Raw genomic sequence first — 18334 nt, 5'->3', positions numbered from 1 at the left:
CTTCCTCATTCAGCCTCAGCTACTTTGGCTTCTTTGACGCTTATTGAATATACTTGTATTCTCCCTCCATAGAGCATTTGTTTCTGCCTGCAGTGCTCTCTCCTTGGCTATCTGCATGGCTAACTCCCTGACCTCCTTTGGATCTTTGCTCAAATCTCACCTTTTCAATGAGAGTTATCCTGACCACTGTATTGCCTTACCTTTTCTTTATTGTATAGTACTTATAACCTCTTACAATATACTGCAGCCTTTACTTCTTTGTTATGCTGGTTATAGATTGGCTTTTTCACTACCTAGAATGTAAGTTTTATCTGTTTTCTTCAGTGACAGATCCTGAGAGTCTAGAATATGTTGAATCAATAAATAAATGAAGCAATCTGCAAGACAAATTGAAAAACTCCAAGTATATATAACTATTCATAGAATTCTATAAAAATAGATACATAGATAATGTATTGCATGTAGATGCATGCAATATCTCTGGAAGACTATGAATCAAATTGGTAATAATGGGTGCCTTTGGGAGAAACACTCAGTACCAGGGATGGGTAGGAGGCACATTCTATACTTTTAGAATGTGCACCTATCACTTCTTCAGTTAAAAAACAAATTTGTCGAAAAATACAATGCATAGCTAAGCCTAATTCTGGAATTCAAAATTCTTTTTTTTTTTCCTGCTGAGGAAGAGTGTCCCCGAGCTAACATCATTTTCAATCTTCCTCTCTTTGCTTGAGGAAGATTGTCCCTGAGATAACATCTGGGCCAATCTTCCTCCATTTTGTATGTGGGAAGCTGTGGCAGCTTGGCCTGGTGAACAGTGTGTAGGTCTGCACCTGAGATCCAAACCTGTGAACCCTGGTCCACCAAAGCAGAGTGCTTAAATCTGATTACTACACCAACGGGCTGGCCCCTTAAATTATTTTATTGAGGCAACATTGGTTTATAACAATATATAAATTTCAGGTGTACATCCCTATATTTCGATTTCTGTATAGACTACATCATGTTTACCACCAAAAGTCTAGTTGCCATCCATCACCATACAAATATGCCCTTTTACCCCTTTCACCCATCCTCACTCCCCTTCCTCTGTGGTAACCACCAATCTATTCTCTATATCTATGTGTTTGTTTGTTGTTGTTGTTCATGTATCTTCCACATACGAGTGAAATCATACAGTATTTGGCTTTCTCCATCTGACTTATTTCACTTAGCATAATACCCTTAAGTTTTATCCATGTTGTTGCAAATAGCAAGATTTCATCTTTTTTATGGCTGAGTAGTATTCCGTTGCATATGCGTATACCACAGCTTCTTTATACATTCATCCATTGATGGGCGCTTAGGTTGCTTCCAAGTCTTGGCTATTGTGAATAATGCTACAATGAACATAGGGGTGCATGTATCTTTTCAAATTTATGTTTTTGTGTTCTTTGGATAAATACGCAGAAGTGGAAGAGCTGGATCATATGGTAATTATAGTTTTAATTTTTTGAGGAATCTTCATACTGTTTTCCATAGTGACTGCACCCATTTACATTCCCATCAGCAGTGTATGAGGGTTCTCTTTTCTCCACATCCTCTCCAGTACTTGTTATTTCTTGTCTTTTTAATAATAGCCATTCTGACAAGCTTGAGGTGATATCTCATTGTGCTTTTGATTTGTATTTCCCTAATAATTAGTGATGTTAAACATTTTTCATGTGCCTGTTGGCCATCTGTCTATCTTCTTTAGAAAAATGTCTATTCAGATCCTCTGCCCATTTTTCAATTTGGTTGTTTGTTTTTTTGTGGTTGAGTTGTATGAGTTCTTTATATATTTTGGATATTAACCCCGTATCAGATATATGATTTGCAGATATCTTCTCCCAATCGGTAGGTTGTCTTTTCATTTTGTTGATGGTTTCCTTTGCTGTTCAGGTGCTTTTTAGTTTGATGCGGTCCCATTTGTTTATTTTTTCTTTTGTTTCCCTTGCTTACAGAGACATGATATTCAAAAAAATACCACTAAGACTGATGTCAAAGAGTGTACTGCCTGTGTTTTTCTTCTAGGATTTTAATGGTTTCAAGTCTTACATTCAAGTCTTTAATCCATTTTGAGTAAATTTTTGTATATAGTGTAAGATAATGGTCTACTTTCATTCTTTTCATGTGACTGCCCAGTTTTCCCAGCACCATTTATTGAAGAGACTTTCCTTTCTCCGTTGTATGTTCTTGGTTCCTTTGTCAGTGATTAGCTGTCCAGGGATGTGTGGGTTTATTTCTGGGATTTCACTTCTGTTCTACTGATCTGTATGTCTGATTTTCTGCCAGTACCATGCTGTTTTGTTTACTAGAGGTCAAAATCCTTTATAAAATAAGAGTCTTAGCTTTTGAGTTCCTTAGAAGATGTTTAATTGTGTTACCACTAGGTGGCACATACTTACTGATAAATTCTTAAGACTCTCAGACACAGGTTTTAAAAAAAGCTTTTCAGTTACCCAAACTCACCAAAGTTCACTTTAGCTATATATTGCATTGGTTTTTTTCGAGAAATTTCCTTAACTTCAATGGCTTAGTTGCTATATCAGATTTTAGATGATTTTTCAGTATCTATAATTTCTTACTTAGCATCATTATAACATTGGAGTTGCAGAAATGTCTTAAATCTGCAAATGCTAGCTTAAATGTTCTTAAATTAGTTTATATTTTCTAGTGTTTATCAAACTGTATCTGCCTATCTTGTCATCTTTTTCCCTATGAAATAATAAATTAAATTTAAAGATTCTGTGTGTAAAAGTAGATTTTTGTTTGCTCATATTGTTTCACTACCTTTATACCAAATAAATCAGTATCCAGGACCACATGCAAACCACTTTCTGAATGCTTATTTAATATGCAGTGAGATTAGGCAAATGGGTACTGTAGAGATACAAAGATGAAATGTTGCTTATTATCTCTGTCTTCAGGAACCTTTCATTTTTATGGGTGGAGACAGTCATGAATGCAAATAACTATAATAAAAGTCAGAATGTAGTAAATGATTAAATGAAAACATTAAGTGTAATGGGAACCGATAGTTGATATTAATTTGGGGACTCCAAGGATAAGGTGGAATTTGAGAAAGAGCTTTAAATATACAGTTTCATTTTCTGAATGAATTGAATATAGGTGTTATATAGATTTCCATTTCTGTGTGAAGGGTGAGTTATCTCATATCTGAGATAAAGATACGATTATTATAAGCAAGTGGCAAATATGGATTAATAGAAGAAATACCTGTATTCTTTTTGATAGCAAAGTTTTCAAAAAGAAAATGATGGCATGCACTTTATCAATTGTAACATTTAAAAACATAAAAACCTTTTTTGGGCACGTTCTAAAATAACACTGAAAAAATTATTGGGCGAGATAATTTTTATAGTCATTTTTTATTTTTTTTTTCCTTTTTCTCCCAAAGCCCCCGGTACATAGTTATGTATTTTTAGTTGTGGGTCCTCCTAGTTGTGGCACATGGGATGCTACCTCAGCATGGCTTGATGAGTGATGCCATGTCCGCGTCCAGGATTCAAACTGGCGAAACCCTGTGCTGCTGAAACAGAGCACATGAACTTAAACACTCGGCCACAGGGCTGGCCCCCATAGTCATTTTTAAACTAGAGATTCTTTCATTCTATTTTTCTTTTCAAATTACATTTTTTATAAAATTAAATAAACATTTAGAAAAAGTTCTGTATTCAAGTAGAATAACGTTTATTGAGAACCTACTGTGCCAGAAAACTGTCATCTGTTATTTCATTTAATACATACTCATGAAACTTATGATGTATGACCTGTTGTCCGTATTTTACAGATGAAGAAATTGGGGCACAGAAAGTTTAAGGAACTTGTCTGCCATGACACCAAAACAAGATGTGAATGGAATTAATTTTCTTACAATAAGAAACTTGACTTTTCAATTTCTGCCACTTCCACTATGTTACCACTATGTTACTTAAAATTCTACCACTATGCCATTTAAAAGGGAATCAACGTTATTCTAATAAAATGGATTAATATTGACTACTTTGTTACATTGGTCATCTTAACTTTTTGTAACGTTCTAAGGGTGAGATGAATCATATTAAAATATTATCTTACTGAATCAAGAATCTCACCCTCGGGCCAGCCCGGTGGCGCAGGGGTTAAGTTCACACGTTCCGCTTTGGCCGCCTGGGGTTCGCTGGTTTGGATCCTGGGTGCGGACATGGTGCCGCTCGTCAGGCCGTGCTGTGGTAGGCGTCCCACATATAAAGTAGAGGAACATGGGCACAGATGTTAGCTCAGGGTCACTCTTTCTCAGCAAAAAGAGGAGGATTGGTAGCAGTTACCTCTGAGCTAATCTTCCTAAAAAAATAATAAATAATAAATAAATAAAAAGAATCTCACCCTTTTGGCTATTAACGTGCAAAATTTCCACAACTTTGCTGTATTCTAAAGTAATAATAAAATAATGTCAGATACCAAAGTCTAAGTAATATGTTGTACACTGCTTAAATTAGATTTAGTTCCAGCTCAACAGCTAGATCAAGTGGCTATTAAAACAAAAGTATATATTTAGGGGCTGGCCCAGTGGCATAGTGGTTAAGTTCTTGCACTCCGTTTCTGCGGCCTGGGGTTCATGGGGTCAGATCCTGGACACAGACCTACACACCACTCATTAAGCCATGCTGTGGCAATGTCCCACATACAAAATAGAGGAAGATTGGCACAGATGTCAGCTCAGGGCCAATCTTCCTCACTAAAAAGAACAAGTGTATACTTAAAAAGGAATCTTGGGGCCAGCCCCATGCCTGAGTGCTTAAGTTCACACACTCCGCTTTGGTAGCCCAGGGTTTCACTGGTTCAGATTCTGGGTGCAGACCTAGCACCTCTCATCAAGCCATGTTAAGGTGGCATCCCACATAGCAGAACTAGAAGGACCTACAACTAGAATATACAACTATGTACTGGGGGGCTCTGGGGAGAAGAAGAAGCAAAAGAGGAAGATTGGCAACAGATGTTAGCTCAGGGCCAATCTTTAAAGAAAAAAAAAAAGGAATCTTATTATTTTTCTGTTTCTTTAGCCAGGAATATGTAAGAAGAAGAAGAAGTGGTATAAAAGTGCACTACAAGAAGCACACGTCCTCTATGGATCCTCACATGAGCAAAGACTAGAAATGTGCCACCTGTCAAAAAAGGGTATGTGAGTATTTTATTTTTTACCACCCCAAAATAAGGATTTATTCAGATGCATGCTTTCCAAAATATGTTTGCACGTTTAAAAATCTGTCTTTATCTTCATAGGAAAATAGTGTATCTTTGTCCACTGAAAAGTCATTTTCGTGTGGATTAATAGTATGTATTTTGCCCTCTGAAACTATTTTCAGTGTCTAAACATGCACTCTATTTAAACGCAAGGGTTTTAATTAGCACTTCTGTCATCTTCTTTGCTCTTAGACTATCTACAAAGGTCCTCTTGTGTATTTCAAAATTAAAAGCCACAACTTTAAAATATATTTTTGAGGTGAAACTTTCACTTGGATATGCTGTATTATTTCAGAACAAAGTATTCTTCAAAATGTTTTATTTTTAAATAAATTCAAGGCAAAGATAAAAAATAATCTTCAACTTTTTTTAATTAGGTGAAAAAATGATAGTATTTTATTTCAGGTTTTTGTTTTTTTGGTGAGAAAGATTGGCCCTGAGCTAACGTCTGTGCCAGTCTTCCTCTATGTTGCCTGTGGGATGCTGCCACAGCATGGCTTGATGAGTGGTGTGTAGGTTGGTGCCTGGGATCTGAACCTTCGAACTCAGGGCCACAGAAGTGGAGCGTGCAAACTTAACCACTATGCCACCGGGTCAACCCCAGGTTATTTTTAAAAAAATAAAAAGTTCTTTTTGAATCATAAATATTATGGTTTATAGATAGCTTTTTAAATGAGTTCATCATAGGGATTATGGTCAGTATAATACATTTTTAATTCCAAAAGAATATGATTGTCCCATAAAAGTGATAATTTTCAATAAACAAATATGTCTTTAAATTTTTCTGCTTAGTGATCATAATTTTTTATCTTACAAGATCTCTCGTTACTTTATCACCTTAAGTTCTAAAACAGATTACTCTATGGAAGGATCTGGCTTTTGGTGATGACTGATTTTAAAGTAGCAGTGATATTTTTTTCTCCTTTGGAAAAATTTAATATGTAATTTTAAAAGTTATATGTGAAAACATTGTATTTAAGAAAAAGTTTAAATATTAACCCAGTCATGTAAGTTTAGATTTTAAAGCAAATAAGTATGTTCGAAAAGAGTGGAAAAAGAGTGACTAGCACAACTATTTGGAGATGAGGAAAAGAGACGTTTATTACCTCAAATGTAGTTTTATTCCTTATGCTCAAGATATAATGTCTTGGTTTATTAGCAATAAAGGTTGAACTCACTCTGTTGTCACAAATACAATTTTGTGTTTTGCACAGACTATGCATTTCTCTTGTGTAACCAAAATAAACTTTGAAATATTTCGTTTTTTAAGACATTAATACTTTGAAGCAATATAGTCATTTACTTTTTAACGTTATATTACAGCCATTTCACACTAGCAGTAGATCCGCTCTCTCAATAAGTTATGGAACCATGTCTTTGCTGTTGCTGTGTGTGCCAGGGTGTTTATGTCTGGGTCTTTTGGCATTCTTGCTTGTCCAGAGACTCTGGAGAGGGGTTATTTCTGATTGGTTTTGCAGCAGCAGACCATTTTCTTGCTGAAAATCTGATGATTTTTGCTTGCAGAATTTGATGTAATTCAGTCTGATTATAGAAAGCCATATGCCTAAAGACTTTCATTTTGGCCCTGAGATAGCCAAAATGGAGGGGCATGGATAGACTTCCTGGAGTTCAGCCTGTCATAACAGGCTCACTCATTTCATACTCACTCTTCACTATCTCCAAAATAGACAATTTAACCCTTTTGTCTGCTTAGCTTCCAGGGTGAATTCTAGTACATATTCAGCTTCTTACTGTGTTCAAAAGTAGTTTTGAGAGATAATTAGCCATTATTCAGATATCTTACAAAAGGTGAGTAGCTTAGAAGCAAACCACACATTTCATCTTAGCAACTTTGGAGATTTCTTCACCCAGAAATTTCTTCTTCTAACCCAGAGATAATTACTACTCATTTTTTGGCCGAAATTCTTCCTACCCTGCTGAAATTGACACACTATTATGTTTGATGCAACTCTTTAATTGTTGAAATCTTCAGGGTCAGTATTTGATATGTAAAGATCGATCCAATCATACTATAACAAATTTTAAAGTCCTGTCCACAAGATTTGGTTGACCCGTTTCTGTTGTATTAACTATTACTCCAAGTAAGAATTCTTCTCCTGGGGCTAGAAAGCTTTTTCTTATATAAGAACATTCATTGTAATTATATAGATATTTTTTTTGGAAGTTCTCTCTTTTTTTTTTTTATTGAGTTCACAATAGTTTACAACATTATGAAATTTCAGTTGTACATTATTACTTATCCATCACCATATAAGTGCTGCCCTTCACCCGCTGTGCCCACTCCCCAGCCCCCTTCCCCCAGTAACCACTGAACTGTTCTCTTTGTCTGTGTGTGTGTTTGTCTTTCACATGAGTGAAATTATCTGGTGTTTGTCTTTCTCCATCTGGCTTATTTCGTTTAAGATAATACCCTCTAGGTCCATCCATGTTGTTTCAAATGGGACGATTTTGTCTATTTTTATGGCTGAGTAGTATTCCATTGTATATATATCCCACATCATCTTTATCCAATCATCAGTCAGTGGACACTTGGGTTGCTTCCATGGCTTAGCTGTTGTGAATAATGCTGCAATGAACATAGGGGTGCATATGTCACTTTGAATTGTTGATTTCAAGTTCTTTGGATAGATACCCAGTAGTGGGATAGCTGGGTCATATGGTATTTCTATTTTTAGTTTGAGAAATCTCCATACTGTTTTCCATAGTGGCTGCACCAGTTTGCATTCCCAGCAGCAATGTATGAGGGTTCTCTTTTCTCCACAACCTCTCCAACATTTTTTATTTTTTGTCTTAGTTGTAGTCATATTTTTAAAATGAATAGAGTGTTACCCATATAGTCTCTTTATAATTAAGCCTTTGGATTTTTTGTTCTTGTCAGGGTTAATATTTTCTTACATGCTCTATATTTTAGAGTGGATATTTTTATCTCTACCTTTTTTTCCCCAGAATTATTTGTTGTTTTTTTTTAATTGACTTTATTTTTTAGAGCTGTTTTAGGTTTACAGCAGAATTAACCAGAAAGTACAGAGTTCCCATATGCCCCCTGCCACCCTGCCCCCCCCCCCCGACAGCATCCCGCACTATCAATATCCAGCACCATAGTGATACATTTGTTGCAATCTATGAACCAAGATTGACACATCATTATCACCCAAAGTCCATAGTTTACATTAGGGTTCACTCTTTGTGTTGTACATTCTGAGTTTTGACAAATGTATAATGTCATGTATTCGCTGCTGTAGTATCATATAAAATCATTTCACTGCCCTAAAAATCCCCTGTGTTTCACCTATTCATTCCTCCCCCATTCCTACTCCTCCACCAACACCTGGCAACCACTGATCTATTTACTGTCTCCATAGATAGTATGTCATATGTTTTTCCAGAATGTCATATCGTTGGAATCATATAATATGTAGCCTTTTCAGATTGGCTTCTTTCATTTAGTAATATGCATTTAAGTTTCCCCCATGTCTTTATAGCTTTTATTTTTTAGCACTGAATAATATTCCAGTGTTTGTATGTACCACAGTTTATTTATCCATTCACCTACTGAAGGATATCTTGGTTGTTTTCAAGTTTTGACAATTATGAATAAAGCTGCTATAAACATCTGTGTACAGGTTTTTCTGTGGATGTAAGTTTTCAGCTCCTTTGGGTAAATACCAAGGAGCATGACTGCTCAGTTATATGGTAAAAGTATGTTTGGTTTTATAAGAAACCGCCAAACTATCTTCCAAAGTGGTTGTACTATTTTGCATCCCTGCAAGTAATGAATGACATCCTGTTTCTCCACATCCTCACCTGCATTTGGTGGTGTCCAGTGTTCAGTATAGTTTTGCATTTTACATTTAGATCTGTGATCCATTTTAAGTTGATGTTTGTGAAAGGTGTAAGTCCTGTGTCTAGATTCGTTTTTTTGGCATATGGATATCTAGTTGTTCTAACATCATTGGTTGAAACACTATCTTTTCTCCATCATATTGTCTTTGCTCCTTTGTCAAAGATCAGTTAGCTGTATTTATGTGAGTCCATTCTGGACTCTTCTACTCTGTTTCATTGGTCTTTTTTTATTCTTTTCCCAATACTGCACTGTCTTGATTATTGTAGCTTTATAGTAAGTTTTGAAGTCAGGTAGGATCAGGCCTCTGATTTTGTCCTTTTCAATACTGTGTTGGCTAAGCTGGGTCTTGGCCACTGCATATGAACTAGAGAATCAGCTTGTTGATATTTACAAAATAACTTGATGGGATTTTGATTAAGATTGCATTGAATCTATAGATCAAGTTAGGAAGAACTGACATCTTGACAGTTATGAGTCTTCCATACATGAACATGAACTATATCCACATTTATTTAGGTCTTCTTTGATCATCAGAGTTTTCTAGTTTTCCTCACATAGGTCTTGTCTTTATTTTGTTAGATTTATGCCTAAGTATTTCATTTTGGGTGTCAGTAGTGTAAATGGAAATGCGCTTTTAACTTCAAATGCCACTTGCTCATTGCTGATAAATAGGAAAGTGATTGACTTTTATATATTAACCTCGTGTCCTGCAACCTTGTTATAATCAGTTATTTGTTCCAGGAGTATTTTTCTTGATTCTTTTGGATTTTCTACATAGATGACCATGTCATCAGCGAACAAAGACAGTTTTCTTTCTTTCTTCTCAATCTGTACTTTTCTTTCTTTTTCTTGTGTTATTGCATTGGCTATGAGTTTCAGTATGATATTGAAAAGAGTAGTGGGGGGAAACGTCCTTGACTTATTCTTGATCTTAGTGGGAGTTTCTCACCATTAAGTATGATGTTAGCTGTAGGTTTTTGTAGATTCTCCTTATCAAGTTGAGGAAGTTTCCCCCTATTTCTAGTTTACTGAGAATTTTTGTTGTGAATAAGTGTTGGCTTTTGTCAAATGCTTTATCTGCATTTATTGATATGATCATGTAACTTTTCTTCTTTTGCCTGTTGATGTCATGAATCGCATTAATTGATTTTGAATGTTGAACCAGCCTTGTTTACCTGGAATAAACCCTACTTGGCTGTGGTATGTAATTCTTTTTATACATTATTAGATTTGATTTCCTAATATTTTGTTGAGGAGTTTTTCTCACCTGTGTTCATGAGAGATATTGGTCTGTAGTTTTTTTGTAATGTCTTTATTTAGTTTTGTTATTAGGATAATACTGGCCTCATTGAATGAGTTAGGAAGTATTCCCTCTGCTTCTATCTTCTGTAAGAGTTGATAGGGAATTGGTATAATTTCTTCCTTAAATCTTTGGCAGAATTCACCACTGAACTCATCTGGGCTTGCTGCTTACTGTTTTGGAAGGTTATTATATTGATTTAATTTTTTAAGTAGATATAGGTCCCTTCAGATTGTGTATTTCCTCTTGTGTGACTTTTGGCAGAAAGTGTCTTTCAAGGAATTGGTCCCTTTCATCTAGGTTATCAAAGTTGTGGACATAGAGTTACTCATAACATTCCTTTATTATCCTTTTACTGTCCATGGGATCTGTAGTGATGTCCTTTCTTTCATTTTGGACATTAGTAATTTATGTTTTCTCTCTTTTTTTCTTGATTAATTCTGGCTAGAGGCTTATTGACTTTATTGATCTTTTCAAAGAAACACCTTTCATTTTGTTTATTTTCTCTGTTGACTTCCTGTTTTCAATTTCATTGGTTTCTGCTCTAATTTTTCTTTTCTTATGTTTACCTTAGATTTAACTTGCTCTTCTTTCTCTGAGTTTCTGAAGGTGGAAGCTTAGATTATTTATTTTTGATCTTTATTCTTTCATAATATGTTTTCAATACTATAAATTCCCCTCTAAATACTGCTTTCACTGCATATCACAAATTTTGATAAGCTGTATTTTTATTTTCATTTAGTTCAACATATTTTTAAATTTCTCTTGAGATTCTTTTTTGACCATGTGTTATTTAGAAACATGTTGTTTAATCTCTAAGTACTTTGGTTTTCCAATTATCTTTCTGTTTTTGATTTCTAGTTTCCATGTGGTTTGAGGGCAGACTATTATATGACATCTATTTTTTTTAAATTTGTTAAGGTGTGTTTCATGGCCCAGAATGTAGTCTATCTTGGTGAATGTTCCAAATGACCTTGAGAAGAATCTTTATTTTGCTGTTGTTGGATGAAGTAGCCTGTAGATGTCTATTATCCAGTTGGTTGATGGTGTTAAGTTCAACTATATTCTTACTGATTTCTGCTTGCTCTTATCTATCCATTTCTGATGGAAGTGTGTTAAAGTCTCCAATTAGAATAGTTGATTCATTTCTTTCTTCTTGAGTTCTGTCAATTTTTGTCTCACATATTTTGACACTCTGTTGTTAGGCACATTCACATTAATGATGTTATGTTTTGGAGTATTGACTACTTTATCATTATGTAATGCTCCCCTTTATCCCTCATAGTTTTCCTTGCTCTGAAGTCTGCTCTGTCTGAAATTAGTAGAGTTACTCCTGCTTTGTTTTAATTAATGTTAACATAGTATATCTTTCTCTATCCTTTTATTTTTAACCTATATACATGTTTATATTTAAAGTGAGTTTTTTGTAGACAACATATAGTTGGGTCCTATTTGTTGATCCATTCTGACAGTCTCTGTCTTTTATTTGGTATATTTAGATCATTGACATTTAAAGTGATTATTGATACATTTGGATTAATGTCTACCATATTTGTTACAGTTTTATATTCCTTTCCCTTATTTTTTGTTCTTATTTTTTCTTCCACTCTTTCTCTACCTTTTGTGGTTTTAACTGAGTATTTTATATAATTCTATTCTCTCCTTTCTTATCATAGTAATGATACTTTCTTTTTAACTTTTTTAATTGTTTTCCTAGAGTTTGCAATATTCATTCACAAGTTATCCAAGTCCACTTTCAAATAGCACTATACCACTTTATAAGTAATGCTTGTACCTTATAATAACAAAATTTTCTAATTCTTCCTTTGTCCGTTGTATCATTGCTGTCATCATTGCATTATACATAAACATGTACCTATGCATATACAAAAGCATATATATATATACATAAGCATATAAGCATGCTTTTATATATATATATATGTACACACATAAGCATACATAATTGAATATATTGGTACTATTATTATTTTATTTATTTATTTATTTATTTTTTGAGGAAGATTAGCCCTAAGCTAACATCTGCTGCCAATCCTCCTCTTTTTGCTGAGGAAGACTGGCCCTGAGCTAATATCCATGCCCATCTTCCTCTACTTTATATGTGGGACGCCTATCACAGCATAGCTTGCCAAGCGGTGCCGTGTCGGCACCTGGGATCTGAACTGGCGAACCCCAGGCCACCAAAGTGGAAGGTGCAAACTTAACCGCTGTGCCACCAGGCCAGCCCCAACTATTATTATTTTGAACAAACTGTTTCCTGGTAGATACATTAAGAATAAGAAAAATAAAAGTTTTTATTTTACCTTCACTTAATCATTATCTGATGCTCCTCCTCTCTTTATCTGATCTGTATCATTTTCTTCTCTTTTTTAACATTTCTTGCAAGGCAGGTCTACTGGCAACAAATTCCCTCAATTTTTCTTTGTCCAACAAAATATGTATTCCTTTACTTTTGAAGGATAATTTCACGGTGTACAGAATTCTAATTTGGCGGGGGGTTTTTTCCCCTCAATGCTAAATATTTCACTCCATCCTCTTCTTGCTTGCATGATTTCTGAGGATACTTTGGATGAAATTATTATCTTTGCTCCTTCATAGGTAGGCGTTTTCCCCCCCTGACGTCTTTCAAGATATTTTCTTTATCTTTGATTTCCTGTGGTTTAAATATGATATGCCTAGATGTAGTTTTTATTGGCATTTATCCTACTTGCTATTCTCTGAACTTCCTCTATCTGTGGTTTGGTGTCTGACATTAATTTGGAGGAATTCTCAGTCATTGCTTCAAATATTTCTTCTTACTTTTTCTTTTCCTCCTAATATTCCCATTACACATATGTTACACTTCTGTGGTTATGCCATAGATCTTGGATATTCTGTTCTGTTTTGGGGTTTTTTTCAGTCTTTTTTAGCTTTGCTTTTTATTTTTTGAAATTTCTATTGATGTATCCTGAGGCTCAGAGATTCTTTCAGCTGGGTCCAGACTACTGATGAGTCCATCAAAGGCATTCTTCAAATCTGTTTTGGTGTTTTTGGTCTCTAGCATTTGTTTTTTGTTATTTCTTAGAATTTCCATCTCTCTGCTTACATTACCCATCTGTTCTTGCATGTTGTCTACTTTTAACATTAGAACACTTAGTATATTAACCATAATTGTTTTAAATTCACTGTTTGATAATTCCAACATCTTTGACATATCTGCATCTGCTTCTGTTGCTGGCTCTGTTACTTCAAACTGTTTTTTGCCTTTTAGTATGCCTTGTAATTTTTGGTGTCAAGGTGAAATGAGGTACTGGGTAAAAGGAGCTGTGGTGAATAGGCCTTTAGTAGTATAGTGGTAAGGTGTGTGGGGTAGAGGAAGCGTTCTATAGTCCAATGATTAGGTTTCAGTCCTGGACTTTGAACTTCACAAGTCCTTCTCATTTTTTTTTCACTCCCTTCGGTGGTACAAGATGGCTAAAGGTGGCCAGAATTGGATATTTCCTTTCTCCCACGTGGAAGGCTGGATCAGGCTGGATTTGGGTATTTCCCTTTCTCCACATTGGCTAGCCCTGAAAAAAACCCAACAGGTTAGGCTCTGGTAAAATAGTTTCTCTTGAGGGTAGGCCTAGTGAAAAAGAACTAAATGCTCTGGCTTATTTCAGAATGGTTACTTCTTTCTCTCACTGCCCAAAGCACAAGGGAATTTTTCTCTAATCTTTGCTGTGAGGACCTGGTAGAGTTCCTGGAGGTAAACTCACAAGAGTGGGTCTCTCTCCCCCGTGACTGGGTCCCCCTAGAGTTTTTGTCTCAGGCTTGTTCACACTGAGGGTCCAGCAATTCATCAGTTACAGCACTGACTGGTTCTTGAGATTTCTGCTCTGGTAAGTTATGATTCTCTGTATTCACCTGTCTGTCCAAACTTGGGGGCAGTAGTTTGCCCTGTGACCTCACTTCTCTGAGGGATATGAGAAGAGTTATTGATTTTCAGTTTGTTCGGCTTTTTACTTGTTGTTAGGATGGTGTGGTGACTTCCAAGCTTCTTACATGCCATACTGGAAACTGAACTATCCTCTACCTTTTTAATAAAATGCTCTCAGCTATCACATTTAAAGAAGCACACACTGACAGTTTTCTGAGGCCATGAATGGTGGACAAGCTTTAAAAAAATTATTTAAGGAAGAGAAGCCAATGATTTATGTCAATATTTGTATTCCTCTCTAATATGGTTGTAAATAAAAATTTTTTAACGTCTGTTATGAGTCATGAGACACAACCACCTCTACTCATTTGGAACATTTTCATTTTCTACCTGCAGCTCCTCTTTTACACTTTAAAAACATGATGTGAATATAGCTCAGAGGAGGAGTAAAGACCCTTTCAATTATCCAAATCTGTATTTCCTGTTAACTGCTTTTTACTCTGTATGTGAGGGTCCCTACATGCAGAGATTTCTCAGGGAAAGAAATTAAACCTTTCTCACTAAGGAAAATTCAGCTCTTAGAAAGTGGTTAATGTTGCTGAAGTAGAACACGGACCTACTGTTATTAATAGCGAAATTACTAGTAATTGTAATGTTTTTAAGTATTACATCAGAATTTCCCTGTAGCATTTGAAAATCAGAGTGGTTGTTGATACTTCACAAAACACTCCCTTGTTGCATTGGGAGATGGTTCTGCAACTTTTGAACATAAAAGTTCCTTGAACAACAGTTTGGATATTTCTGTTCCAAATTCATCTGCCTACTGAAAATTTTACATAGGAATGACATATATTTTGAGGAGAAACATAACAAATTTCTATTCTATTTTCATTAACCCACAGGATATAATCAGGGACCATTGAACCCAATTTTAGTTTTTGAGGGTTTTTTTTATACAGTTTTAACCATATGTACAGTTTGGTATTTCATCATGACTTTATTGTTATTAGAGGTCTTCAAAAGAAGAAGGAGAAAAAAATTTTTAATACAACAAAACTTATTCTATCTTATAATTACTATCAGGTGCCACTAGGTGCTTTTACAAATGTAAAATACATTATGAGATTTCAGTGATCTTTATTTTTTCTATATCTTGAAATATTTTGCTTTTTTATTATTACTCATCAATTAGTCCCAACTATGTTAAAAAGACTAAAATAATTATTTATTTAAGTGGAAGAATGATGAAATCACTTAAAAAGATGATACAATAGTAAAATATATCATCAATAAACTATTTTTCCTGGTATTCCAATGGTTAAGATCTCTCTCTCTCTCTCTCTGTCTCTGCTTCTCTATCTCTCTCTCCCTCACACATACACACACACCCAAAATGTTTTTATTAGCTAAAAATAATTATTACTCCTAGTTTATCAATTAAGAAACTGAGAATCTGAGAACATATACTGTGTTTTATATCTTACACTTTCTAGTTTGGTAACTTGTACCACGTAAATGTTCTATGTATTTTCATTAATAAATTACATTAATTTGTTTAGGTAAAATGTATATTTCAGATCCATGATCAAGTAAAATACATATACATTTATTAGTTATAAAAAATTATTGAGCACCTACTTCATGTAAAAGATAGTCCCTGCCTTTGAGACACATTCTAGTCTTGCAGAATGCTTAGACATAAGGAGAAGTAACCATGATACAAGGAAGAAAGTTCTGTGACCTAAGATGATTATAGATTAGCAAAAGAGGTGGGTATTTCTTCTAGTTGGAGGACTCATCTGTGATGGTGGATGTTCTTCTACATTCATCAGTGCAGAGAAAGGGTATTCTAGAAGAAGGGATTATTTCAAATACACAGCTGAACATAGGAAAGATGGCAGTTTACATGCATCTAGCCTATTGTAGGTATAAATATAATAACCTACTCTTCTGGATATCTACTGTTTTATGCCAATAATTTTTTTTTTACTGTAAAATTTGCTTTTAGAGAGCAAGCATTTGTTTACTCTTATATGCATGAATATTCTTTTTGTTTGTTTTACATGTCATGAATTATAGTCTTATATTGATAAACTAAATTTTTATGTATTTTTCTTTAATGTTAAATGTAACACTAAAATTTTATTATTAATGTCCATAGCTCTTTCCATTTTGCATTACTACAATGTTAAGATTTATAAAACATATCTATGAATAAATATTTACATATAACCTATTCAGCTATGGAAGTCCAGATTGAACATTTTTTTTAAAAATCCAATATTGGTTATGCGAATAAGTTTTACTAATACACACACACACACATATGCACATATCAGCATGAAAGTTTGAAGTAATTTTCTATATTGTATGTGGTTACAGTCCTCATTCCTGCTGAGTCTTTCTCTGAGGCACTGTTGGCAGCTCTGGGGTCCCAAATGGCGGCTGACATAAAGATTAGGGACTTGTAGTCAGATGAGTCTGGCCCCACTGCGTGACCTCAGGCAGGGTATTTAATTTATCTTAGCCTCGACTTCCTCAGCTGTGAAGAAGGGATGGACTACACACTTTGCAAGATCATCATGAGGCTAAATAAGATATTGTCTATATAAAGTTTTTAACCCATGTCTGGCATGTAGAAGATGTGCAAGTGGAGGTAGCTGGGATTTAATTCCAGATCCTATATGTTCCAGAGTACATATGCTGACCAGAACCTAGAAATCAGATATACTAGATGCTAACTTGAGGACTTCCAACCAACCAATCAGATTTAAGAGGGGGTGTTTGTCAAATAAGTATACGAATTTCTGATGTTATTACTTTTGGATTACTTTGTTCTACTCAGCTATGGGAAGCTGAGCTTATTAGCCTTTTGATCAAAAGAACCACTGAAAACACATATCACAGAATGAGAAAGTAGAAAATTCCAATTGTGCAATGTTGCATTTATTTGAACAAGAGCATAGGCACTTTTTTGAAGCAGCCATACTTTATTATCTTACAGATAAATCCAAAGCAGATGGCAAAGTTTCTGTGTTGGCCAAGAAAAGGGTAAGATCAAGTTTTATTATATAAAATATACAGACTTCAAATTCCATTTGATTAATACTATTTTGAAAATTAAATTAATATTTAAAAGCAAATGACATATAATCAATTTTTTTTCCTGAATATATGTTTCATGAGTATATGTTTCCTTTTTTAGGTTGACCCTAGAAATTTAATATTTATGGTTACATACATTAGTGTTATCAGAAATTAGAACAATAGAATATTATGTTACCAAGCAATTGCTTTTATTTAAATTACATTTCATGTACATACTCATATGCTGAAATATTTTATTTTTTATATACTATGTTATTGTAATGTGTGCAACAATCTCATGGAAAATTTAAATAATTAAAATTCATAGCTTAATATGGACTTTACCTTAAAGTTAAGTAGAGAACTGCATCAGCCGTTTGTATACATCAAAACCTAGAATCTGTTTGATGAAAATTTGTGAATTCAATAGCACTTTAAAAGAATTTTCAAAATTGAACATGTCATTCTCTATATTATGTGCAGAGAGATGGTTAACTCTGCTTACTATCCAAACTATGATTAGGATAGGATGAACCTTGACATTCTCGAGTGAAAATATTCTTAACAGGACACCACTGGAAAAGAGAGTCAATGCTGAAAACAAATTCTTCTGGACAAATAATATATTGGTGTCATAAGAAAAAGAATTGTGATTGAAAGGAAAGCCTATCCCTGTGGTATTTCCTGTGTTGAGTGGTGGGGTTCGTAGAGGATGTACCCAGGAAAGGTTGAGTGTAACCTGGGAGAGCAGAAAAGGATGTTGGGCATGAACCTATAGATGTATGGGCAATGAGATGAGCATCATTTTTATATTGTGAATATAGATATTTATAAGTCCTTTTAAAATCAGATTTTATTTTATCCTTTTACTTTTTTGGCATGTAAAAGGAATCTGGAC

At 34.6% G+C, this 18334-nt stretch overlaps 1 protein-coding gene across 11 annotated transcripts in view; it reads left to right on the top strand.

The window, feature by feature from the left end:
* ZCWPW2 (zinc finger CW-type and PWWP domain containing 2) overlaps positions 1-18334 on the top strand; it is a 186357-nt gene that overhangs the window by 96595 nt on the left and 71428 nt on the right. For 10 of the 11 annotated variants that reach the window (XR_011527122.1, XR_011527125.1, XR_011527124.1 and 7 more), the window contains exons 4-5: positions 5085-5199; positions 17354-17400. Coding sequence is in view for 6 of the 11 variants with exons in the window: in XM_070575929.1 (XP_070432030.1) it covers positions 5085-5199; positions 17354-17400 (162 nt within the window). In the remaining 5 variants the exon portion in view is untranslated. The remainder of the gene's footprint in view (positions 1-5084; positions 5200-17353; positions 17401-18334) is intronic. The other variant, XM_070575931.1, reaches the window with a different exon arrangement.

This window comes from Equus przewalskii, chromosome 15 (genome assembly GCF_037783145.1).
Source record: "Equus przewalskii isolate Varuska chromosome 15, EquPr2, whole genome shotgun sequence".
NCBI lineage: Eukaryota > Metazoa > Chordata > Mammalia > Perissodactyla > Equidae > Equus > Equus przewalskii.
This window is presented reverse-complemented; position numbering and strand designations above follow the sequence as displayed.